Raw genomic sequence first — 24,648 nt, forward strand, 5'->3', positions numbered from 1 at the left:
AAACTACTTGAGTCTGATTCCCTATAGGAAAAGGTTTATGCCATCATGACATCTGTGTATCACCCATAATGCTATCTGAAATGTCACCCAATTGCAACTAGATTTGACAAAGGAATAGAGGTTTCAAGGATAATGAAGTCCCTGTAAAAAGTGCTCCCCCATTCTGAAACAAGGATGTCCGCATAGCAGCAGCTCACATATTTACACAGTGTTTCAGACTTTATACCTACCCCATCCCCCTCAGGAAAAATGAGTAACTGGTGCTTATGCCTCAGCTGCTGCATATAAATCACAGAATACGCAGCCCCATCATTTTTTTCTACTGATAATGAGTGCTGGTGTGTGGGAGAGGACTCAGAGGGTTGTGGGGGTTTTATTTTTTTTTTTAATCAAAATATTTTGAACTTTTTTTTGACAGTTTAATATTCAAAACAACCCCTAGCCCCTGCTGCCCAGAAGTTGGGAACACTGTATTTTAGTTACCATCAACTTAGTTTTCCTTCAGCATAAAGAGTGACCTGGATCTTGGACAGTTTGGGGAAGAGGAAAAACATAAACCCTCTCTTTACTTCTTGAAGCACGGCGATCACCCTTCAGTCACATCTGGTGCAGCTGGTTTTGAATGCATATAGATTGGGACATGGGGAAAACCAGGGAAAGCTGAAATACAGAATGAGCAAAAAGCTGTGCCAGGCTCAGCAAAGAACAGCAAAGCAACTGGTACCTTTTCCAGACAGCAAAAAGAATGAAATTTTCCACCCCACTCCCCTAAAATATCTGTCTCTTCATTTGTAGAAAACAACTGAGGATGTTGTGGATGAGAAACAGCAGAGGAACCAGGTCCTGCCATCAGGGTAAGCGGGGGCCAGGTATGGAGCAAAAGGAGCCCTAGGAGAGATGCCTTCACCTAAGATGAAGCACAGCTTGTGAGAAACAGAGAAGGCTTTTTTAGGCCTCTCTGCACACTTCAAAGAATGCAATGTCATTTTTTATTTGTTTGAATGGAAAATTTGCCTTTCTATGAAACTGTGTACAATACTCAGCCTTGGGGGACTTAAAAAGAAATGGGGTTCTTGGTGGTCATCAGGAAGAGATGAAACTCTGAACCTGTTTAAGTCATACCTCATTAAAAATGCAAATTAAGACCAAAAACATCAAAACACAGGCATCCCGCCAATTGCGTTGTGGAGCTGTAAATTGCTAATCAGACAAGTACCACACTGAGCTTTTCTTGCCTTAGAAGACAAAAACCCACACGCACAATGAGCTGCATAAATGAGCTCCTCCAAACAAGGAAGCAATCAGGCAACTCACTTCCCAGAGTTGCTAATCTTGGGCTGCTGAGTTACTTGTGACCCTCCACAAGCAGCTGCGCTGTGAGCATGGACTTGCCACATCACGAGTTTAGGCTGTGCTGCCACTGAGCAAACACTGAGCCTTCAGGGCTCAGTGCAAGGCAAGGGATTATCAGGAAATGTGCATATGTAGGGAATACTGCTCAAAACCCCACTGCTTCTTCTAGGAGTCACCCCAATGCATTCACTTCTCGTGACAAGCTCTGTGGCACTGCTCTCCTTTACTTTTTAATTTCCTCCTTTTCTGCAGTGGCAACTCACAATATTCACCTAAGGCTTTGCCCAAGTAATAAAGACTACAAAGAGTTTACTCTATTTTCTGCATGAAGAGAAATCAAATACTAAACTATCCCCGGTGTGCATTAAATATAACCAATAAACAATCATTAGCTGCCATTGGACCATAAAATTTGAAGAGCCCTAAACATATCATGTTGTTCATGGGAGCTCAGTGGTTTGTTTCATGTGGCTGTACAGCCTCCTTGTCAGGGTGCAGCAATGGGATATGCATGCACCAGACATGCCTTTCAAGGGTGCAATATAGGTTCTGCTTAATGGAGTTCAGCATCCACATAGCTCACGCTTCCTCCTCCAAATGCTGGCAGCAGCACTGCAAATAAAACAAGTTCAGTGGAGCCACCCAAGACAGAGCACATTGTTAGATGCTATTTTCTGAGCAGCATTTACATGCATGAAATGTTGGCGCCTGGCTGATGGACTCGGAGGCTGTGTACATACACAGGGCTTTCATTTTGCTTTCTGACAGCTGGATTGCTTACCATGTATATCCTGCTTTATAGCATTCCAAAAGCGGGGAAGAAGGGGGCAGAGACAAAAGAGAGATCCCTGCCATGATGGATTTGATCACCAGTGAATGAATATACCTACAAGTTTCTAAAATATATTGAACAACTCAAAGCGTAGCTGCTTTCCTCTTCAATTTGTGAGAGGCTTTGATATAAAACCCAGGGAAGTATGGAAATATGGAATAGTTTCTTGCTGCTGATTTGGGATGGCCTGCTTCTAGCATAAGTCTTCTCAAAGGCTGCTAAAGCCATAATTGAGCTTTTACTGAATTTTAGATGCAAGTTATTTTCAAACACTAACTACAAATGCAAATACTATTTTCTATACTATTTTCTTTGCATTTTGCAGCATTGCCCACCATGACTCTTGACATCATATCCATTGAGGAAATGGATGGACTTGATTAACACATGGGATAAGGCAAATTATTTATCTTTTAATTTATTTATTTTAAGTACAATACCAGTATCTTCTCTTTTGCAGCCTAACTTGAGCTGTGGCCATTTCAGTCCCAGCAGCTGAAGATATGGCCTGCAAGAAATAGTAACCTGGAAGTTTATGAGAGCACTGCCAGAATCTCTTTGGCAATGTGGGGGAACCACACTATCTACAGTGGGGTTTCCTGCTTTTCATCTTCATTTAAGAGATCAGAATCAGAATAAGGTGAGATGCAACATTTCTGATTTATCTCAAACACAGTTGAGCTAGCCTGAATGGGATGATCTTTCAAGGGAATTTTTGCTGCTGCTTAGTCACAAAAGCAAATTAATCTCCTAATATAAGGGGTTTGAACTGTTGTAAAACAAACAAAAAAACAAACAAGCAAACAAACACAAAGAACTAGGAAAAGGATCAATCCCTATCCTTGAATTAATTATAAGTGTATAAGAATATCTTTATGAAGTAGCTACTCCAAAATGCCAATATGAATAATAGGACATGGGATGCTTCAAGAAAATCACAAGCAACAAGTGATGAGTAAAGCAACAGAGGGAGGAACAACTGCCTGTTCCTGGCTATGTAATCTGGGAATGTGTTACAGGAGGGCTGGATTTAGAAAGGAAAATGAAATCAAGAAAACCCTAGACTGCGTGTTTAAGCAAATCATTCTGAGATGTATGAATGGTGGCACCAAATGCCAGGCAAAAAACAAATAACACTAACAGCTCCATAAGTCCTGCTTAAACAAATGCAGTAAATAATGGAGGGAGGCAAGTAATATATTCCAGAGGATGTTTTACAAAACCTGGCAAAACCAAGCAACTTCTTGCAATCAAATTATGCATGCCTGGCATATAGTTCACTACAAATTCTAATCAGTTCTACCCTTCTAATAACATTATACTGAAAAATACATCATCATCCATCAACCAGATGGAGCATGATAGTTATACAAAACATATTGTATGGTTTTTATTTTCCTCTGTGAGAACGTGATAAAATTGTACATTCTGGAATTAAAAATTATAAATAAATATTTTAGATTTGCAAATCTCAGTAAATATTTATTTGCAAAATATTATATATACATGTTTAATCATTTAAAATACCACTTAGTGCTGTGCTGAGGGAGACATATTTTATTGGCACACACACAGGACTGCTGCCTCTTCAATGCCAAGATAGCGAAGTGTTCGCCTTCAGGGAATTTCAGCCAAACTTTCTGCCTGCACCTTCCATGCCATGGAAATATTTTGGCAACCAAGGTCTATTTGCAAAAGCCAAAGGGTGAACAGTGTGGAAAGTAGCCACAAAATACTACACTGTAAACTGGACAGGTTAGGACAGTGCTCCAGCAATGGCAGATGTGCTGTCCTTTCCCGACTACTGAAATAGGTTTGAGGCTCCACGTGCCCGATGTAGGACACTGTGAAGAGCTATGTCCTCCACAGGAACACCATAGTTAAGAATAAATTTGCCTAAAGGGACAAGGTAAACTGTTTCCATACCTGATTTAATAGGTGCTTATATAATGCTCAAGAGGGGGAGTGAATAGAAGAGCATGTTGGGGCAGGAAGCAGGCGGCAACTGATGGAAAATCTCCTTCAGAAATGGCAATCAGCTGTTGTGTTACCTATTCTTTGCCCTCTAGGCCTGTAAAAGTCAGTCAAACTACTTTGGATAAATTGGTAGAGATCCTAAAAAACTTACACCCTCCTACCCTTATCTGTAGGAGATTTCCTTTCCTTTCCATGAAGTGTGACATTTATACAAATTCAGGTCGCTGCTCTCCTACTCATGGGAGGAACACAACACAAATATCCATCTGGGAGCCAAGCTTGCCTGCTGGTATGGTAATGGATCATGAGCAGTTCCACTGCTCTACAGATCTGCTTTTTCAAAAAATAAAGGCTCATATATACAAATAAGGTTTCAGGCAAAAAATCTGCTGTTGAACCTAACAGAAAACCAAATGCTGCCATGGCCTGACCCGATCTATGCCAAAAAAGAGCTTCAGAACCAACAATGGCTCTTTACTATATATGCCTTCATATTGAGCCCTTAACTCAGTTAAAGTGAGACTGGAAAGGCAGACTGACTGAAAGGGAAGAAAAAAAAAAGGTCAATAAAAACACACTGTTAATCCTATTGTAGCAAAGATGGCAAAGAGAATCAAACATTCAATCTTTCCCTTGTTTTCCATTCAAAAGTGTTGCATGATAATCTAACTTGTGCTTTCATATCAGCTTCAGCAATGTTGAAAACACTTAAGAATACTTGTAATGATAAATGATATAGCTGCTCTGATTTGCAAAGAGCCTAATGCATTCCATAGTCACCACCTATTTTGCCTGCAGGCTCTGTTAATTTGATAGAATGGTTTTAAAAAAAGAGGAAGAAAGCAGTATCTTCATCCAAATATTAAATACTCTTTGGTTAGAGAAGGAGGATCTTGCTGATATAGTACCAAACTGAAACTAGGGACAGTGACCTCTGCTGATGTTATGCAATGATGTGAAAAAATTTTCCTCTACTGACTTCCCTAGAAAATACCTTTGCAAATCATTTCATAGCGTGGAATTTGTCCTGCAAGAAACACAGAGATAAGGCAAGGCACGCCTCCTGGCTGAGTTCTTCTGCCTGAACAACTCCTCTGGGCTCCCCATGTCCATTTGTTGCTCCCACTCCCACCTCTCCTGAGCAGGTCCAGGCAAAGCCACGGTCACTCACACTTTGTCTGTGCCGTAGCTCCGGTAGTCCACTGCTGCCGACACGGCCACAATCAGCGCAGGCATGCCGTACCCCACCAAGTAGAAATACTTCCTCCGGGAGTGCTCGCTCTCAAACACCTCCACCAGCATGATGTACAGCTGCACACCCTCCAGGAACATCCAGGTGAAAGCTGCCAGGAAGAAGAAGTGCAGGAGGGCAGCGAAGACAGCACAGGCAATCTGCATGAGGATTGAAAAGAGCAAGGAAAGGTGTTTGTAGCATGATTAATTAATGCAACAGTCAGGAGTACTCTCACTTGGAGGCTTAATAAAAATGAGGGTGTTCTTATCTTCCCTCTCCAAAGGAAGAACTTTTTTACACTTGGGAAATATGTGTGAATTGTTTTAAAATAGTACAAGCATATATAAGTGATACTAAAAGATACAAAGGCAAGCACGTACACATTCATGCAAATAAGCAGATGAAGATGTACACAGTATAAGCTCATTTTTACAACCTGCTTATTAAACATACACACACATTGACAAGCAACAACATACAGCCCCTGAAATCACAGCAGGCATCAGCATGTGAATCCCAGTTATTAACTAGGGGCCCAGCCCTTTGAGGACTCGTGCATGGCATGAAGACAGTGCTGGAATGTTTTTCACTGGTCAGACACAGCAGATGCACTGAGACAAGAGCCTGTGACAGAAGCAGAAAGTGCTTTGTCTCTTACCGGCTGGTCAGTCCGGTTGATGCCGATGAGGAAGAGGAGCTCAGCCACGAAGAGGCTGATGCACAAGTTCTTGTGAATCGTGTTGCGGTCGCTCTGCAGCCCACGGAAGAAGCAGAAGGTGAAGATGCAGATCAGGAGGCAGACCAGGGAAAGCAGGATGCCAACCCATGTGATGAAGTCCAGGAGCAGGTCGTGGACTGCATCGCTGTGCTGAAGGTAAAACAAAAAAATCTCATCAGGTGCATGATGCATGACTTCTAATGCACACAGAGTGAGGTTGTCTGTGGTACAAGGCATGAGTAGCAAAAAGATTAAATACACCTAAACTTGAACCCTGCAGCAAGAAAGCTGCAACCTGGAACACAGACTCCAAAGCATCTTGCAAGCTGCAGGTGCCCTGAACAGACTCAGACCCCAAAACCTTGCAGAAGCATAATGGTGTTGATGAAAATACTGAGATATCAGGGCTAGTCTTGCGTGCGACTCAATCTTGCACAAGCATGGCAAAGGAGTGCCTGGACACCCAGTATACAGAACCACTGAACAGAGTGATTCAAGTGTAAAAAAGCATTTCATGCTAACAACATCATGTCCAACAAGTGCAAGTCCATTACAACCATTTGCCAACAGTGAAAAAAGACTCTCTTAAAATGTTCAGAGATGTATGAGCTCAGAGGCTTTGGAAAGAAAGAGATTGCTTAAATTTTTTTTCTTTTTCCACAGGGGAAGGAGAAAGGAAGTTTGATTTTTCTTTTTCAAACCCTGGAGTTATATTTTAGAACTCCTGGGAAGTCAGATTGATCCAGAGAACATTACCCAGAAAAAAAAAGACAGACCTTTTAACACGAATTTGCTTTTAAACTGTAACAGAACAGTGATTTTAAGACAGCCTGGCAAGTGACTGATTCCCTGTGATGAACTTTTAACATGGATGTACTTCAAAGCCATGCAAACAAAGCCAGTGCAAAACTAGGCAACAAAGTTTTATGAGAGTCAGGATAGGTGAACCTTGGCCCTGCTGACAAAACACTGCTGCATTGCTCCTGAGCTTACATTGCATGTCCCTCATGGAAGGAGGAGGCACATGATGAGACCTTCCTGGTGAGAGCATTGCACTTCCCTATTCAGGCTGTTAAACTCGTCCGTAATTCCCCAAGTTTCCACCAGATGTGGTGAAATTATAGATGTAATTACTTAACAAAATGTAAATAAAACACAAGGAATACATGATGAGCCATGAGAAAACTGCTTGGGTAAGTAGTTAGAGTCAATGACCTCGGGAACAGACTGGCTGGAAATCTCTGGGGGCATTTCACAAAGACCAAAGTAGCTCAAAGCCCAGCTTTGTGATCCACCAGGTTGTGTTATAAATGGTAACCACATTCCCCACCATTTCTGGCATTTTGATGACTTGGGCATTATGTAGGCTGGCAAACACAATAGTGTCACACTTCAAAAAGCCAGGGCAAAGTGGAAACATTTTTCTCTCCATAGGATAAAAGCTTATGACAGATGGAGGGAAAAGGTGATTAATTTATCCACTTTCTTTGCCTGCTTGCCAATGATAAAGTTGCATCAAATGTCAGGCCTTTCTCGATATGCACTCTGCTATGTTGGCACATGCAAGAAACATCTCAAACCTTTCAGCTCTTTGGCTTTACCAGCATGAGTGAAAGGCATCAAATGATAAGGAAAGATGGGGAGTGATTCTCTGCTCCATCCCTTCCATGCAGGAAGTTTTGTCTCCAGGAAGACTTGGAGGTAGAGAGATGGAGGGCTCCTTTGCCCAAACCCCCTTGCATCTCTTTCCAACTATGTCCAATACCTAAGGAACTAGAGGTCACAAGTCCAATGGGGAGACAAGAAATCATTGTGTGCTTTCTATGGCTTATGACAGAAATGCCTATTCCAGCCAGCTCATCCAGCAGCGCCCAGAAACCTGACAAGATGAAGCACATCATTTCCCAGGCAGCTGCGCATTGCTTTATCTCAGTGTCATTCCAGATCATCCATCCCTCTTAACTCTGCGGAAAAATGTTAATGCAAACCTTGCACCTTGCAAATCATTCTTTCTTTTGTCTGAGGCTGCAGGGGGATGGCACGAGAACATCTCCCTGAACAAACCCTCGTCTGATTAGATTGGCCTGCCAGGCTGAATGGACCAAGAGCTCTTGGAGAAGGCAGCTAATGCAGGTGGATGCAGGGAGAAAGAAACCAGGCAGACTTTGGCCAGATGCACACACCCCACCCAGATGGGGCCAGATTCATCCATCCCAAGACAAATTTAGCATGGTGCAGGGAAAATTCTCCAAGGGCTTCTTCTCTCACAGGTCCCAGCTCCTGCACCTCTTATCACAATACCACAACTCTGCTGAATTTAAGACATGATGCAGGAATTAAAGGTGGTTTTGCTCTTGGAGAGAGATCCCACCATCTAGGTTCTGTGCTTTCTTCAGGGAAGGGCTGCTTGCCCAAGAAGCTCACCATGCTTAGCAGTAAATATGCTTCATTGCTGTATCATTATTATTATTACTATTATCACTCTTACTGCTTTTCTTTTTAATATTAATCGTAAAGATAATACTGATTTTATGTAGGCAACACTCATCCCTGGAGTGCTGGGAAACAACCATAAAAACAACTTCTCCATAATTACAAACTCCCTCCCCAAACTCAGCAAACTCACAGAAGAACAAACAGAAAGGAATGATAACAATGAACTGGGAACAAGAGCAATTTAAAAACCCCTCAGGGGGAAAAATTATGAATTTGTACCTTTTCTAGTAAAGTCCAAGAGAAGAAGTGAGCTGAATTTTAAAGGCTGGGTACACTCCAGCCTGTTTGAGATGCCAGTTTCAGGTGCTACTGCAGAGCAAATGGATCAGGGAACACTTGATAAGCACTGGCATCCTTCCCATGGCAGTGCCAACTGCTCCCTCAGGGCAGGCACATCCAGAGCTTGTACACCAGCAAGTACAACAAAAGGCAACTTGCCTTTTGCTGGAGACTAAAACCTGTAAATTTCAGCACTGTTATATCAATTGGAATAATATGGGAAAGGGAACAACAGTGGTAACCTCTCCCAGTGCCATGAGATTTTCCTTGCCATCACCTGATCGCTGTGTGACAAACAAGAAGCAGCATAACCTGGCTTACACAGGTGGTATATGGAGTTCCAGGGTTAAATATGATACAGGGCACACCAAGATTTTGTATGTAGGTCTCAGCCTTCAAGCCTGTTCTCAACCACAGAAAAATGCAAGAAGAGCAAATTTTCTCTTTACCTGTCCAGCACAGTTCAAAACTCCTTGACTGAGGATAAAACAGCTCAGATGTGCATGCTAACCACTGAGTCACAGCATGGTGAAGGTTGGAAGGGACCACCAGTGGGGTCATCCAGTCTGAGCTCCCTGCTCAGGTCCAAGTGGACTCTGTGCCTCTGATCATGACCCTCTGGGATCTGCCATTCCCAGAAGATCCCTAGGAATATCTTTCCAGCACAATGAAAGCCCTAGGGTCTCTAAAGCATCCAACATACATCTGAGACCACCAGTGTATTGACTACAGTCACCTCTTGCTTCTCAATGATCCTCCCAAATACTTGGGCAACCAGCAGAGCCCATGATAAATACCAGACATCAGTCCAAGAGACAATTCCTGACAGCATCAACCAAACAACTCCTTGTCCAAACGCATCATGGCTCTCCAAACTGGAGCTACATGGCATAGCATGCAAGACACTGAGGTTTGTTACCACTGAGCTACACTCACTTCACAGAATAGGGTGACACACATTTTTAGCACAGGAACAACTTATTAAGTTGTTCTTTACAAAAAACAACACACGTCAGTGACAGGGTTTCTATACTAAGTATGTTTTTTACATTTATGATTTAGAAAATGCAAAGCCCAGTGAAAAGAGATGTCTCTGGCTTTGGGATAAAGACCTGTTTTTTTTCCAGCGGGGCTTAGAGCAGTAGGAGGAGAGTGCTGACAGGGATTTGTGCAGGAGGAGTAACAGGAACACTGGTAGCAACCACAGCAGGGTGAGCAGGCAGCCCCAATATTATCCAGGCTGGGAAAATCAATGAGCAGCTCTGGCAGTGTCTGTACACCACAGCTGAGCTAATAAAAACAAATCCCAGGGAATGTCAGCTTATGACAGAATGGCTCTCCCTGAGATGAACAGCCATTTCCTCCCTTATTAAAAACATCAGCAGAAAAAAACAGCAGCCAAACCAAGCTGCCAGCAGCAAAGGACACATTCCTTTGCCTAATCTGTCCTTCCAGGAATGGGAGAAGTAATATCTTTGGGGATGGAAGAATAAGCAAGCAGTAAATAAAAACACAATGTCATCAAACTAGCTCAAATATGACCGCTCTGTGCCTGGTGGGAGCTGGCAGAGTGCTGGGCTGGGAAGAAACCCAAGTGGGACAAGTTTGAACTTCTGTGCATTTCTGATGATGCTTCTTGGATTTGTAGGTCTTTGGAGGCATGCAGGGTCTCTCTGCCCTTTTTGCCCCATCTCTGGTGGTGAGAGGATTTACTGCTATGACCTGGCTGTAATGCTTTGCTGGCTATGGGCAAAGGGTTACTGAAGAGGCAGATGGTTTTGTAGATGTGTCAAAAGCACCAAGCTGGGGTACATGGACTGGGAGGAAACCCCAAGGATTCCTGAAGTGCAGCCGAGCTGGCTAAAGGCATCCCCTGCTATGGCTATGAAAGCATGAGAGGCTTCAAGGGAGATTTTTCCCTTCTGTGGCCAAGAGGACGACGAGCTGAGGGGATCCCTTTGCTTTAGCACTCATCCTCTCCATCTTCCCCAAGGATGCACCCAGGGAGGTAGGCAGCTGTGCTCCACAGTGAATACAGCACCCATGGACCTGGTGCACATTCCCTCTGCTCTCTGCAAATGTGATGTGATCATTGGCACCACCGGGTCCTAACCCAGGAATAAAGAGAGCAAAATTCCCACCTGAAGCCTCTGTGCAATATTAATGTCTTCTGACTTTGGCCATTCACAACAAGGCTCAGATCCCTGAGCGTTCCTACAAGGCGGTTTAGTCATCTTTTCTCTCCTTGCCTTAGTCCGTGAAGCTGCCTTCATGTTCTGCATGGGCAACACAGATGAGCTTACTCCTCTTCTACCCTCCTCAGCAAGATGAAGTCCTCCTAGCAGAACTCTCTCCCACAAACTTCTCCCCAGAAATGGAACAGCCTTTCAGCGACTGCCAGAAGCAGCAGCCATTCTAAGTCCTAGAAACCTCTGTGACCAGAACACAGCTGTATGGGGACAGGTGTGCATAAAGAAATGGGAACAGACCTCACCTAACCATGTGTCACAGACACTACTGCAGACACAACATGCGGCAAGAGCCCACTATTTCCCCTGTACTCACCAACCCCACTGCAACTGAGAGCCAGCTAAGGTCAGATTCAGTCGCGGAGAGGAGGTGAGGCTTAGGAATAATAATTGCATCCATCATGCTGCTCTCCCATGATGGCTGGATTTAGGCAGCTCTGATTACTCACATGGCATCCCAACCCAAGAAATGAGCTACAGAAGTTGTGCCAAACATGGTGTAGACATCCACCCAGCCAAGCTGCCAGAAATGTGAGTTTCTGGAAAAAGTCTGGTCACAGTGTCATCAGCTTCTGCTGTCACAGCAATGGTCCAACTCAGCCCAGGGCCAAGGGACAGCTGGGATGTGGTTCCACCACAGCACGACCACTACCTTTGCTTTGGTCCTCACATTCACCCTGCTCTTGGTCAGAAGGGAAGGGTGCAGCAAGACACAGATCAAGGCTTAGCACTTGCCAGTGTGAGCTACATGAAGTTCAGAACACAGGATCAGCCTGCAATAACTCCAGCCTGCTCCTCTGCTGCTTTAGGCAATGGACTGCTACATTCCACTCAGACTTCATATATTTCTATTCCTTTCTCTCCTCAGCTTGCCTTATCCTTCCACTTCCAAAATAATTAGCTCAGTGTAACCTTTTTGTGGTAAAGAAAAACACCTGAAACTTTCCTATTAATTGCAACAGTAAAACACCTTTCTTTTTTTCCTCCTTTCTCTTTGTATTTAAAAAGAAGAGTAAGATTTGGCACTCACTACATACTGATAAGCAACATTTATCTACCCTGGGGGCACCTTTGCTTATTCTGGTTTGGGTGTTTTTTTTAATTGCATTTTCCCACCAGCTCTGAACTTGTTTTCTGGCTGCATAATTTTCCCATGACACATTTAAGATGCATCTGCTATAATTAGTATGATGCAAAGCACAAGCTTATGAAAAACAACTTGTAAATTTTGAATAATTCTACAGCAATTACATAGGTAGGATGGCTTATTTAACGATGGGATTTGTTCCACAGCATGGGAGCCACCACATTTTTTTTTCAGTGGCTGGAGGGGGACCTGCAGGTGAGGGTCCACTGCTCTTCCCAGCAGTTATGCATCCTGCTTGTGTACACAGCCAGCTCTTGGTCTTGGATGCTGTTATTTTACTCCAGTGGGTGAATAAGAAACTCTGAGCCCAACTTATTTTAACAGGCAGAAAGCATCTTCAAATTAAATTCTCCTCTTAATCAGCTACTGTCCTAGTCAGACCAGAATTGATTCCAGCAACTCCTACTCTTCAAGCACACCAATAAATCCCTGCTGCCATGGTCAGCTGGTGGCATTTTCTGTCCCTTTGCACAAAGACATATTGCTTTTTCGCCCTGCAGAGCCAGATGGCCATCAATCACCTCTCCTCAGCCACGCTACCTTGCAGCTCCACCTTGCCACACACACTCTGCTAATAATTACACCTCAGCCCAGAACTCCCAGAGCGGCCACCGAGACCCCCTCTGGAGAACAGGCTCTTGTGCCATGTTACCAGGCAGGGACATCATTCACGAGCAGATGTGACACTTGTCAAACTGGTGCTGGTTTTTGATTAGCAGGACTATGATGTCTGCTCCCCATGATGCCCAGTTTTCAGTCTCATTAGGCAGGGTGCTGTGGATACTCTTAAAGGCAAAGGATCTTCCCTATGGATCCAAAAATTCAAACAATTGAAGTAAGGAAACTACAAATCTCAATCATGGGAGAAAACTGTTTCTGTTGCAAAACTCCCAGAATATTATTAATTATTGTGAGAGATCCTGGTCATTGCCAGAACACTGGTCTAAGAGGTCTTGCAGAAACACACTACGTCATTTCCCCAAGGATCATTCCACCTCCAAGAAGACTAACAGGTCATGGAATGACTGAGGAATGCCTTTTTGAACCAGCCACAAGATTAAAAAATGGCTCAAAAGCATATCTATGAGGCAATGAATGACAACAATCCCCATTTATTTTTAAACCTCCACTATTCCAAACTAGCAGATACTGTGCTGCCAAGACTTTAAAATCAACTCATTACAATGGCATAAGCAATGTCACATAAGCCACCTTCCGTGCCAAGAGCCACATGGTCACCTCCACCATGGAGCGAGACCGTGCCACCAGGAAGAGCAAGGTGACAAGCAGCTGGCAGGACAAGTTGCAAATGTCTGCATATTTACATCTGAAATATGGGCCTGTGTTATGTGGGAGGAAACCCTGCCCTGCCTTTGCCCTCAGGCCAGGATGATCACTGAGGTGGACATGCCAGGAAGCTGTCCGGTTGTATCGGTGTCAACACAGTGGAGCCAATTTGGCTCTACAGCAATGGTACTTTGGCTGCAGCCAAATGATAAAACATGACCTGAAAGTCTTGAGGGCAGTTGTTAACACCCAGGAACAGCCACTAGCTAATAGCACACTGGCTTGGCACTCGGGAATCTTCCAGCTGCAGCTCTTTCCAACCTGCAGGATGAACATGGGCGAGGAAGGGTCTTACATATTTTTCCTGCAAGCTGAGATAACAGCAGCTCTACTTGTCTCACGAGGTTTGGATGGAAGTGCAGACAAGGCTGACCCATTTGCAGTCTGAGAGGAGGCTTGTTGAGCACTGGGCTGTATCTGCACCACGCAGCAGGGATCGCCCCCATTCACACCAGTGGAGCGGATTGCTGTCGGCACTTCCCAGCTGCAACCCCTGACTTCAGTGACTCAGGCATATCTGTTAATTCCAGGTGGGTGATAATGAGCCAAACACACATTTCTTATGAAAATTCAAGCAGTTGTAGGGAATTGGCAAAACCAGACCTGGGCTGCAGAATGCTATTAAGCTGTAAATATGTGCTCTGAATAGGCCTTTTCTTCAGGCATCTCCCAAGACAATGGCACAAACATTTAATGGCATATTTCCTGGACTAGGACTGACTCCAGCAGAATGAAGTGGTTACCACAACTTGCAGGAGCAACAGATATATCCTGCCCATCTCAGCTGGACCCAGTTGTTGTGTGAAATGTGCCCCCAGGCTCCCAGTTATTTTTTTGCAGAACTTTTGTCATATATGGTGCTTATTTAATACATATTTTATTGCAGCTCTTCACATTCCTCTTCAGATTATTAAGTGGAACAGAAATACACAAAGCAGTGACAGGGGAAGACTACTTGAGAAAAAGCAGTTTTAAAACCATAACAGCTTTTGTGGTTATGCTGGTTATGGAAGTGAATCTGGAAAGTTCTGCCTGCATGGAAGATGCCAGTTCCATATCTAGATCAGAGCTTTGGATTTTGCTGCTGTGCCAGGCACATGAAATGGAGACACCACAATAAAGAAAATGACTAGGCCAAAATCTTTTGGGCATCAGGGCCTTCTCTTCTTTTTCCAGCAGTTTAGACTCAACCAAAGACAGCCAAGGCAGCTCAGGAAATGGAGGATCATCTCATCCATTCTCCTCTTCTTGAGTAAAATCCCAAATGTGTGCTTTGGTCCCAAAACCACTGCTACCACAAGGAACATCTACCTCCAGGATCAACTTCTTTAGCTTCAGTGGGGTTAGTCACGTGAAAAGCAGATTTACACCATAGACATAAATGCACGCAAGGGAACCAGCTAGTCATGTACTGGCCTCAAGTAGATGCCCAGTCTACACAGGATGGTATCAGAGGCTTCCCTCTCATCTGTCACACCCTGCATCTCTCTGTCACACAGTGAGATGCAGACAATGTATTTTCCCCTCAGCTGGAAGGAGGAAAACACTGTTGGCTCCACACATGCACCTCACACAAACACTTGTGGCAGTGTATCTACAGCTGCCACCAGCAGGACACCCAACCTTGCACCTCATGAGACGGACTGCACACTTCTGTCCCCCATGTTGCTACTCCCTGGTGACACAGGGAGGACCCTATGAGAAAGAACCCAGCCAGGAGATGTTCTGTACTAGTTAGCAAAAAACATAGCAACAGCTAAACTTGCTCACTCACTATCCCCAGCTCAGAGCTGCCCATGCCAAGAGCGCAAGACAGGCTTTGCATTGGCGTGACTATTTTCTGTTTCACCACAGAGCAGAAAGAAGACTTACACCAGATGGTTTCTACTTTCAGAGTTACTGTCACACAGCAACTTCCCTGCTCAGCTCCATAGTAGTAACAAAATGGTGCCATACATTGACCACTTTTCCTGCCCAGTGCATAGGCATCAGCCTGGGAATGTGCAATGCCTACCTTAACTTCCACATGTGCCATCAGGACTGCAAAGTTGGTGAGGTGGTTGCAGGAGCACGTGGTGTGTGTCTTGTTAGTTGTCAGGAGGCGACAGCCCTGGGTGGACCAATACCCTGTCATTGTACGCTTTGTGTAGCTCCAGAATGAACAGTTTGGGTTAAAATTTTCTTCTGACTGCTGCAAGGAAGAAATTAATAAATGCAGTAACAATGATAGGGTCTCAGAGATTTCTAAATGCACTACTGAGGCTCTTTGTAACTCTCACCCTTTAATTTTAGATAAACAATTAGCAGTGGTTTATTCGTCAAGTATTACTTGCCAATACCAGAGAAAGTTAAATTGTTGCTGCACTCTTTGCTAATGCAAACTTACTTCTTTGTTCTTGATTAATTTCAGACATTGACTAAATCCAGCTCTTCAAAACCAGACTGCTTCATTTGCATTGCAGAGCAGAGAAATTAATTGCTTTAAGCAATCAACTTCTGCAATGACCGAGCTTGGCTAGCAGGAGGACTAGCTGTCCTCTTTCACTGTAATTCCACTTCCTTCTAACATCCTCTGCCACCATGATAAAATAATATTATGGTCTATTCTAATTTATTGGTAGTTTTTAATTACAGAATGATGCGTGTCAGCAACCGAGCAATGGGCATCAGCTCAAAGGAGACACTTTCTTTACTTCTATTTAATGCAATGTAAGAGACACCTTCTCCATAAATAACACAAAGTGCAAAGGAACAAAAGTATAATTCAAAATCTAATCAAGGACTGCTGGGGGCCTCACAGCAGCCAACTTTTGCATCATTTCATTTCAGAAACAAAAAAAAAAAAAAAAAAAGAGAAGTGCTTTCTGAACTCACACACCTTGATGTGCTTGACAGTAAACACCACAGGATCAGCCAGGTAAACCTTATTGCTGAACTCCTTATTTATTGCTGCTGTGATGACAGGGGAGTTGACAATGACGGAGTGATTGGTCGACATTGCTTCTGTTCCCAACTTCATGCTGGCATTCTCCGTGGAGAGATAGGTGCCCAGGTTGTTGTACAGCACAAAAGCCACCCTGATCTCACCTAGAAGAGAGGTAAGAGGTTAGACAGCCAGGTTGAGTCACTGGGGTGGCTTTTTGTTTTTCACACTGCAAATCTTTTCTCTTAACCAACTTCAAAACTGCACTGAGAAAATGTGAAAGGACCAGGATGTGGCATATGAAAACCCATCTCTTGCCAATTCAAGTGAGCACCAAGAGGTGCAGCAAGCAGTTCTTGGATAAGAAGGGCAGAGCTCCTTCTTCCAAAAGAAACTTTTATAAGCAAACAGATGAGCGGAAGACAGACAGGGAAGGTGGGCTTATTTTTGGCATCAGGAGGTGTAACTGGCTTCAGAAAAAAAGAGGCCAGGTGGTCCATTTCCCACCTGACATCACTTTATTCTCCTGGATATACCTGGGAAACATGTTTCAAGCTAACATGTTGCACAGATGCAGTATAAAACTATAATTTAGTCTGGTAATAAATTAAGACTATCTCAGGAAAATGTAGGGACAAATCTGGAAGAAGAAATCAAAACCATTCCAACAGAATTCCAATCTCATTTGACAGGTAAAACAAAATTTCAGACATTTCATTTAAAAATATATCTATTCTCTTAATTTGGTAATCAGATAATCAGAAAAACACCATTAGAGAGCCTGCAGAAATCTGAGTCTACCAGCCAACTGTTTTTAACTGAAACCATCCAGTTTGGCTTCTGCTTTGCACATTATTTCACAGCCTATAAATAAGAATGGAATGTGATTAGTTTACCTTCATATGTATTAGTTGTGGAGAGGTATGTTTTTGTTTCTATATGAATCACCACAGCATCTGAGGAAGGTGAGACACTGATGACTCCAAAGGTTCCTCCCAGCCTAAATCCTTTTATGATAATTCCATTTGTAGCTCTTTGGTGACCTCTGGGCATGTGTCAAGCTGGTGAAAATTGATGGGGTTCTGCTTTGAACAGAACTCCAGTGATACTGTGTCTCGAAATACAAAACTTTCCTTTCATTGTTGACAACAAATAGCAAAGTCCTGCCCTGTTGGAGTTTTGCTACACATCTTGAGTTTTAAACTGCCTCTAAAAGAGGTACTTCTCCTCCATTCCTATGTGCAAGCAAGACAATGGCAAGACTTTGTGTCTGAACCATCAGACTGAACTTTGTCTAAAATTTTTATGTTCAGACATTTTAACACATCTGGTCTGGTTGTAATGCTGCCCTATCATTCCATGGTTTTTTGCTTTACACAGAGGAAGGTTAAGCACTGGCACAGATTGCCCAGAGAGGCTCGGAATGCCCCATGCCTGGAAGTGCTCAAGGCCAGGTTGGATGGGGCTTGAACAACTTAATCTAGTGGAAAGTGTCTCTGCTCATGGCAAGGGGGTTGGAACCAGATGATCTTAAAGGTCTCTTCCAACCCAAGCCATTCTATGATTCTGTGTTTTGCCTGCAGTGACCAAAACCTGTATATATGAGTGTTGTCCCCTGCACATAGATTACATTTTAAAGCAACTCAGAAACAAGACCATGTTGGGCCCACCAACAGAAGCCTAGGAGTTTAAGGTTGGTCTGCACTGAGGCTGTAGAGATCAACAAACGTGTCTGGTCAAACTCCTGATCTGGAAATAAACGGCTTGGCAGGATGAAGACTGTTCGCATATAACATCATCTAAAATTTATGCTGCACCAGGAGGTTCATAAGATACAGAAAGGCACTAAAGATTTAGACTCATAACAGTTAATCAACCTTTTCTGCCATGTTGGCTCATTATGATATTTCCTACCATTGTTTCTTCCCTGTACTTTTCCAGATATTTGTATGGTGCCCTGCTGTGAAGCAGTTTACTCAAATGAGCCTCTTATCCCATCTGAAGCCTCCTACTGCAGAAATCAGCACTTAAAAGCACTTCTCTGGATTCAGCACTGTGCCCCAGAAGCCCCCTAATTTGAGGATCTGATGCATTTTTACCATCACAAAACACTCTTGAAGGCTGTGAATCACTTATCAATAGAATACATTCCTAGTCAGCCAACGTAACTTGCTCAAGGGCATGAGCAAATGACACCACTGTTAATTTAAATATTAACACAGCAATTAATACTTTACTTATAATGGTTAAACACAAAACAATGCCTAAGGCATGGCTGCCTCATGAGGCTGGAGTGGCCTGAGGTGCCAGACCTACCATTTCGACCATTTTGCTTCAAGGTATTTGCTGACAGCTGAATGGCGCTTCCATGGCCCATGTTCTGGGGAAACTTCAGATCCTCCAGATTCCCATCTGTGCTCAGTCTCGCAACTTCCAGCTCTGTGTGCAGGAGAGACAGACACTAAGAAAAAAATCTCTGCCGAAATGATCTTCAACACGATATTTCAAAGCTACAAAATGGTGTTCCAGACCAGCTGAGAGGAGGGGAATTAACTTACAATGCTGCGTGCTAGAATGTGTTTGGGCTCCTATTTCTTTTTAAATCTTTGCCCTGAAGAAGTTTTAAATTTAATTAAAAAAAAAAAGGCGCACAAATAAATTCTACTCTCTGTGGAAGACAAAAGACAACCGGTTCTTGTAAACAAGAACCTCAGGATATTAAGGACAACAGTTAAAATGAAAATCTGAGAATACTAGTTCTTTGCCACTGGCGATTGGTACTTTCTGTAAATGTTATCAGCCCTCAGGATCTGTATTCATGGAAATAGAAAGAAGAGTTGTTCTCATTTTACATATGCACAGTGGGAGTGCTGGTGCTTTCCATCATGCTTGTTTTTTAATTAAAATCAACAATCAGCTGAATAAAGACGCAAATTTGTATGAAATGAAATACAATTGCCTTACGATGAACAATCCCCCTGTGAAGCTCTGCTCTCGTTGCTCTAGCACAGATTATACCCACAAAGCCGGCAGTAATAAAGACAGGTCAGACGCTCATTTTCCATGGGATTTCAAGGGTAGAGAGCTGCCTTACTCCTTTAGGCTCTTTTGGAAAGACTTTGAAGTCCTTCAGACAGAGGCCCAAGACATATCTAACGAATCGCTCTCCAATTAATCTAGGGACCAAACCAAAGCCAGGCTTCACAGCCTTTACTCTTCCACTGTCTGCTCCCGGTACTGATGGGATCTGCCCCTTACGGATGTTGTCAGTGTTCTCCCGGACGATGTCTGTCTTCAGCAGGTTGTCAGCCAGCACGAAGGCGCTGTCCTCCACCGTGTCCAGCAGCTTGGTGGCCGCGCGCTGCTGCTCGCTCGCGTTCAGGTCCCTCCACGCATTCAGAGCCTGAGGCTGCAGGAGGTTGTTCACCGTCTCCACCATGGCCTGCAAGGCAGGGGGATGGAGTGAGAAAGGGCTCCAGCAAACCCAAAGCACCACAGACCTCCGACATATGCTCAGTCCCATCCTCCACACACATCAGTTTACAGGGGGATGACAGCATCTCCTTCTCCCACCCATTAGGGAAGCCTGCAATGGAGCAGGACAACTTTTATACCATCAGATGGGACAGGGAGGAAATACTGATATTATTATAAATGCAGGCTGGGAATGGTGCTTTTCTGCTTCCATAATCATCAGCTCTGGGATTGGAAAAAGGAGGAATTAGGGCAGGTGGGGAAGGAGGGGTAGGAGGAAGATGACGGTTAAGGAAAAATGCAGGAAAAACCTATCTCAGCACCAGAACTTAAGAGCAGGGCTGGGGCACGCCAGGAAGGTGTTTGGTATCTGCAAAGGCTACGCTCCCTCAAATATTTCCCAGCACAAAACCTCTGGCAGGCAGCCATGAAGACACAGAGTTACACCACTTCATCCAGAGCAGCAGCAGCAGGTGCCCGTAGAGATTTAGATAAGACACTACATCTCAAATCACTGCATTCAGGAAGGAGCCAGCCCTGCGGAAAGTGCTTCAGTCCCTCCTACAGTGCACCTTCTGCCCTGGGCTGCCACACAAAGAGCTCTCCCATGGATAACTTCCCACAGGTTAATCTGGATGCACACACAGGATCACACAAAACTGCACTGGTCTCATAACTGCAAAATTACTGCAGTAGAATTTACCCAAACCAAAGGCTTTTCTCCACCTAAGTCCTCTGCTTCCTTACTAACCATAGCTGACTCAACCCCTTTTCAGTGAACATTTTTTAATGAGACCAGCTGTACCAGTTGATAGAAATGATTGTGCAGAGGAAAAGGATAAAAAATAAGCTACTTTGATCATGCTTTCTTCAGCTGGTTAGGGTCTAGTCACCAGGCAGGCCTACCCCACAGAGAAACACCTCCACAGCCAGCTAAGGCTGACTGCAGAAATCAACCTCCCATTCAATTGCTGTTTGTAATGATTTTCTTTATGCTGAGCACATAGGCATCAAACCCACACCTCTGCTCTGCAAGCTGATGACAGTCCCATGGGACTTCAGCATTTTCCAAGCCTAAAGTGTGCCCCATGGGCTCACTGTCACGGGAATACTTCATTATTTATTCCTGATACTGTTGCTAAACCCATGGGTGGAAAGAAGCTGTGGCACAGACCATTCTCCATCAGAGCCCTCAGGAGGAGGGCCACAATGGCAACACGTGGCACAGAGAATCCTGACTCACTCACCAGTCATGGTCAGGTGCAAATGAGCAACGGGAGGATATGATCACATCAAACTAGAATTTATTGCTATATCCACATGACCTTAACAAGCATTTCAATTACAGCAAGGTTCGAGGAGAAAAAAGGCAGCTAGAACTGCCACTATTGGTGCTTTTAATCCCAGCAAAGGTACCTTCTTTGAGTATGGAAGGTTTCTCACACCATCAGGTTTCCTGTTGGGAGACTGCACCATAATTGGGCTCCTCTGACAGCACAAAGCTTCTACTTTCACTGTTACATTTATTCATGGTCAATTAACTCATTTGTTCTTATGCCAAACCTCTCCTATACCATAAACAGAACAACACACTCATTTGGTCTTAAATGGAACTTGATAAGCATAAAGCAATTTTTTAAACTGATTATTAAACTGATTTTCCTGAATAGTCTAAAAATTATCTTAACACATTTGCTATGCACTTGCAACAAGCAGGTTAAAATTAGTAGTCAAGAAGAAATAGAAAAATCCATGGCATTTAAATCTGATATTTTTCTGTGTTTTAGAGTTTGGAAGCCTGATCTCTGCAGCTCTTAATAAAATTCTGTAGTATATTATGGTAGCTTATCTCTTCACAGGCAAAAAAAAGGTGGTGTTCTTTCCCAGTGGCCAAAAAGCTTGATTATTTTGTGGTGCAGCTTCTACACAACATGGTGTAAAGACCTTTTATTCCTGGAAAGCAGAAAATGAGGATTTTTCTCCCCTTTCAATGTTATCACACAATTTGCCTTACCTCCATTTAGCTCAGCTCCTACCATTGTCTTAAATTCTCTGCTAAAACAACATCCTGCACACTTTTATCAATATCTGAATGGTGGAAAATGTCTTTGTAGCAGATCCAGCTCCTGGCTCTGGACAGAAAGGTAATGTCTATTCATCAGAATATGAAACAGATGCTGAAATATTTGCATTACAGTGAAACATCTGCTGCAAAGACCTTACCTCAGAAAAAACTATTTTATCTAATGCATTAGGTTTTTTTGTTTTACATGTGCACATATGTGTGCATGCAAGTTTGAGAGAGAACACCAATTAACCCTAATGTGCCGCTTCCTGCACCATGTGCGCTCCCCACACAATGCTGAGCATCCATCCTCTGGAAGTGATAACCTGAAACCAGCCACTTCACATCACTTTGGGTCTGGGGTCAAACACAAAAGCTCCAGGAAGATTTCCAAGGACTTTGGGTCACATCCTTGCCATGCATCTGAGCAAAGCTGGTAGACTGTCTTTGTTGGCATTACATCCGAGATTAATTTAGTCCCCAGCTTTTCCCAGAGGGTCATTCCCCTCACCTGTCTCAGTGCATTAATCAAGTGTTCCCCACATTATATTTCTGAGTGCAGCACTTCATTATGGCCGAGTGCTGTGGGCTGAAGCCAAGGAGATGAGGTGCTAATGAAATGTTTGCATTTTGGACAGGAGCTGAGGTAGGTGTTTAAATGAAACAAAACAGCTGTTATAGCAACAGTGCCTTGTGAGACAGAGATGCCAACTGGGAAAAGTTGGGCAGGGGAGTGGGAGCTGTGGGAAAGCAGGCACACATGACAAGGATAGGCCTGTATCTTTACATTTAAGCTGGGCCTTTGTGATTTACAAGGGTTTGGCACCTGGTCCATTGACTGTGGTCTGATGAAGCTCCAGCATAGAAGAAACAGCTGTGCCAAACTTCCAGGAAAACCTCTCAGTGACCAGCTGGAGGAGGTTTAGCCCTGAGAGAGAACCTTCCAAATGCAGAAGGCATGGGATAGGAGTGGCTTGGGAGCTGATGGCTTGATAGGTTTTACCTGAGATCCCTGGGGATCCTGATAAAGGTGGGACTTTCAGAGGGAAAGTTCTGACCTAGTTTCATCTCACCCCACTTCTAGCATTTAATGTGCAGCCAAGTAGGGAGCCCAGATACTGTCCAGTTTCTCTTTCCCCATTGAAAGTAGAAGAAACTACCTCAAGAATTATCTCCATTTCACACAAAACCACAAGAGACCAAACCCATCCATAAAGAACCAAACATCTGTTACAGGATGCTGAATGACCTTGATTGAAGACCCTGTCCTTGCTTCCCAAGCTAAAGAACTACATCTCCCGTGGTTTTCTGCTCTTCCTCTGCCTCATCTCTCTTCCAAATGCAACTCATCTGAGCTTCTTGCAAAATAAAATGCAGGGCTTGGAGCTCAAACATACCTCAACACCACACACAGCACAGCACCAAACCAATGCTGTGATTACTTGGACTTAAAGAGTAGACAGCACACGCACACAGATGCGCCAGGAGAAGGACAAAAGTAACTCAAATTAGATCAAGAGAAAGCTTTCATAAAGCACAGCTCGCTTGTTTGTAGGCTAAGATCAAATGAGGGAAGAAGAGCATGGCAGAAGGGAGCCAAGAGGGCAGAGTTTCCATCTTTCTGTGCTGAGATACACAGCACAGCTTTATGCTCTCTGTGATGTCAGGGTATCTACACATGCAAAGCCAAATCCTCTAATTACCAGCCTGTAAAGAGCAACCATCCTGGGTCACTGAATTTTAGACACAGTGGACCTTTCATGTCCCCAGCAGTGACTGCAACTGGACATCAAGAGAAGAGCAAGACCCTGCTGAGCACAGAAGACAAATCCCATGATGGTGATGCCTTTCATTATGTGCTTATATAGAACCACAGACTGTATGTTCAATGCAAATAAATGTTAATAAATTGCAGACAGAGGTTTTTCCCAAAAAAGGGCATGTGCTCATGGTTTCTTGGTTCTATCCTAAGGTTACAAAGAAGAATCAAAATGTAAATCTTCCTTCTTAGACACTTACAAATTGGTATTAAAAGATGCATTGTAAAAAGGAAATTAATTAGAAGCCTTACAGTAATTATGCATTACTAAAAGGCCAGTTGTACGTATCCCCATTGATTTCCTTTGTGACAGCTGCTACATTTCATTAAACTGAATTTTGCTTGTTCATTTATTCTTCTCTTCTCTTCTCTTCTCTTCTCTTCTCTTCTCTTCTCTTCTCTTCTCTTCTCTTCTCTTCTCTTCTCTTCTCTTCTCTTCTCTTCTCTTCTCTTCTCTTCTCTTCTCTTCTTCTCTTCTCTTCTCAGAGTACCTGGCTATGTGGCACACAGTTAAAACCTAGGAGGTTTGAACTCTGTATATATCCAATGATACCACATCTGCTTAATTTTCTCTCACTGTACCAACATCCAAGACATCACTCTTTGATTAAAAAGAATTTTGCAATGTAAAATCTCTCTTTAACTGGGACTCAACACTGAAAATCACTCAGAGATGTTAGAGGTACTCAGATCATTGCCAAATTTGGCACTAGACTGCAATGTGCCATGGTGCTT

At 43.5% G+C, this 24,648-nt stretch overlaps 1 protein-coding gene across 13 annotated transcripts in view; it reads right to left on the reverse strand.

The window, feature by feature from the left end:
* ADGRL3 (adhesion G protein-coupled receptor L3) overlaps positions 1-24,648 on the reverse strand; it is a 491,811-nt gene that overhangs the window by 58,457 nt on the left and 408,706 nt on the right. For 12 of the 13 annotated variants that reach the window (XR_010027766.1, XM_063156653.1, XM_063156645.1 and 9 more), the window contains 6 exons: positions 19,814-19,997; positions 18,872-18,994; positions 16,511-16,719; positions 15,647-15,823; positions 6,055-6,264; positions 5,334-5,554 (listed from right to left, as the gene is read on the reverse strand). Coding sequence is in view for 12 of the 13 variants with exons in the window: in XM_063156653.1 (XP_063012723.1) it covers positions 5,334-5,554; positions 6,055-6,264; positions 15,647-15,823; positions 16,511-16,719; positions 18,872-18,994; positions 19,814-19,997 (1,124 nt within the window). In the remaining variant the exon portion in view is untranslated. The remainder of the gene's footprint in view (positions 1-5,333; positions 5,555-6,054; positions 6,265-15,646; positions 15,824-16,510; positions 16,720-18,871; positions 18,995-19,813; positions 19,998-24,648) is intronic. The other variant, XM_063156644.1, reaches the window with a different exon arrangement.

The sequence above is a fragment of the Melospiza melodia genome, chromosome 5 (genome assembly GCF_035770615.1).
Source record: "Melospiza melodia melodia isolate bMelMel2 chromosome 5, bMelMel2.pri, whole genome shotgun sequence".
NCBI classification, from domain to species: domain Eukaryota; kingdom Metazoa; phylum Chordata; class Aves; order Passeriformes; family Passerellidae; genus Melospiza; species Melospiza melodia.